General features: G+C 42.0%; 1 protein-coding gene across 1 annotated transcript in view; it reads left to right on the top strand.

The window, feature by feature from the left end:
• PLXNB1 (plexin B1) overlaps positions 1-2,207 on the top strand; it is a gene marked incomplete at both ends in the record, with an annotated part of 110,001 nt that overhangs the window by 92,778 nt on the left and 15,016 nt on the right. Inside the window, 3 exons of the mRNA XM_029286456.1 lie at positions 875-906; positions 1,025-1,091; positions 1,822-1,968. Coding sequence (XP_029142289.1) covers positions 875-906; positions 1,025-1,091; positions 1,822-1,968 — 246 coding nt within the window. The remainder of the gene's footprint in view (positions 1-874; positions 907-1,024; positions 1,092-1,821; positions 1,969-2,207) is intronic.

Raw genomic sequence — 2,207 nt, 5'->3', positions numbered from 1 at the left:
CTGGTGCTTCTGCTGAGCCCAGAAGAAGCGCCGATCAGCTGGAATGTTGCAGCATCTCCAGGGTCTTGTGATTTACATTCAGATGCTTGGCAACTGATTCATATTTATGACGGTCACAGTGTCCCAGGGTCATGTGAAGTGACCAAAACCTGCTGCAACCACCCAGCAGACGGGGGGAATAAAAACCAAACACCCCCCCCCACCCCACCTTTGCTGTCAATCCTCAACAGAAATGCTCACAATAATGAAAACCTCGGACAGGAGGAAGAGCACGGCCGGGCGGGCAGGCAGGTGTGTTGCTCGGCTGTGGCTTGCGGGGCACTTTTTTCAGTGCCATTGTAACTTCGAACAGTCACTAAGCGAACCGTTGTAAGTCGAGGACTACCTGTACTTTATCACTTTTTTCCTTTTTTTTTTGGGTCATCAAGTTTTTGACACCTTGCTAGGCGACTGGTGGTACTCGGATGTTGCCATATCCTAAAAGTGGTACAATGGGTGAAAAGGTTGAAAAGCCCTGGTGTAGGGTTTCCTGCCTGAGCAGGGGGTTGGACTCCATGACCTCCAAGGTCCCTTCCAACTTTATTTATTTATTTATTTATTTATTTATTTATTTATTTATTTATTTATTTATTTATTTATTTTATTTTATTTTATTTATTTATTTTTATTTTTATTTATTTATTATTATTATTATTATTATTATTATTATTATTATTATTATTATTATTATTATTATTATTATTATTATTATTATTATTATTATTATTATTATTATGGAATCCCTTCCATAAGAAGCTGACAGTGTCCACCTCTCACAAGAGATTTAGGCAGGCGTACTCTGCATGATGTTCAAAGAATTTTATTTTTTTTAAAGAGAACTGAATTTACCTCCCTTCTCAGTGTTAAGTTTTGATTTTTATTGCCCTTTGTTTTCGCTTTCTTTAAACCAACTGGGAGGTTTATTAGCGCTGAAGAACAATGTACAGTGGAGTCAAGGTTGAAACAACTTCAATGTCTCTTTCAGGACAGAAACTGTGGTTGAAAAGCTGCTGACCAACTGGATGTCCATCTGCCTCTACGCGTTTGTCAGGGTGAGACATCCATCAACTCCATCCATCAACCTCTATATCATGTACTTCTCAGCTAGATAGCTGCATAAAGCTCTGCTCTGATAACGCCAAGGACCCCTTAATTCTCAGCTGTTAGCATCTTGATGGAGGGGTACAGAAGGCTTAGTGAGACACCCAAGACTCCAGTTTCCTCTTGTGCATTAAATATTGCTAAAGCAGATGAATAAGAGTCTGGAGTTGGCTCTGGATCAGGAACAAGACATTCTAGCCAAGTGGGTTGTTTTTTTTTTTAAATTAGTGACATGATGACATACTGGGAACGGTCAGACCTGTGAAATAGGAATCTATACCATGCCTGTTTTTGGCACACTAGTGCTTAGGCTGAGCCCAGACATTTTTTTTTTAATACTGCTGCAAGCAGGCCAGCTGCTGACTAAAACAGATTGGCTCACCTTATGCATTGAACGTTGAATGTCCTTATGAACAGGGTTTCAGACCCTGTTTCCAGGGTTTCAGACCCAGGTGATGCCTTTCCTAAGAGCCATCATTTTATAATACGTTTGCACGGCTTACTAATGATGCACACATCAGACTGGATTTGTTTGCCGGATGAAAGTTAAACTTTGGCACCGAACCTTTGGCCAAAGGCTTCAGTCATCCCCCCTGACCTAGTTCTCATCGACAGCTAAAAGGTCAGGAATGCAAGGTGGAAACTCTAGAGATGATGAGGATTTCTCTGTTTCTCCATTAGGACTCTGTTGGGGAGCCCCTGTATATGCTCTTCCGGGGTATCAAGCACCAAGTAGACAAGGGTCCTGTGGACTGGGTCACTGGGAAGGCCAAGTACACCCTGAATGACAACCGACTTCTCCGAGAAGACCTAGAATATCGCACACTGGTAAGGGCCGGTCATGGACCTCTCGGGAAGAAGCACCCAGCTAGAACCAATCTTGGACCACGCAATTGATCACGTGAAGTGTTAATACCACTTTACAAGGCCTTGGTAAGGCCACACTTGGGATACTACATCCAGTTTTGGTCACCACGATGTAAAAAAAGATGTTGAGACTCTAGAAAGAGTACAGAGTAGAGCAACAAAGATGATTAGGGGACTGGAGGCTAAAACATATAAGGAAC

This window comes from Protobothrops mucrosquamatus, unplaced genomic scaffold (genome assembly GCF_001527695.2).
Source record: "Protobothrops mucrosquamatus isolate PMUCROS unplaced genomic scaffold, P.Mucros_1.0 scaffold3731, whole genome shotgun sequence".
NCBI lineage: Eukaryota > Metazoa > Chordata > Lepidosauria > Squamata > Viperidae > Protobothrops > Protobothrops mucrosquamatus.
The sequence above is the reverse complement of the archived record's forward strand: the minus strand, read 5'-3'. Positions and strand labels throughout refer to the sequence as shown.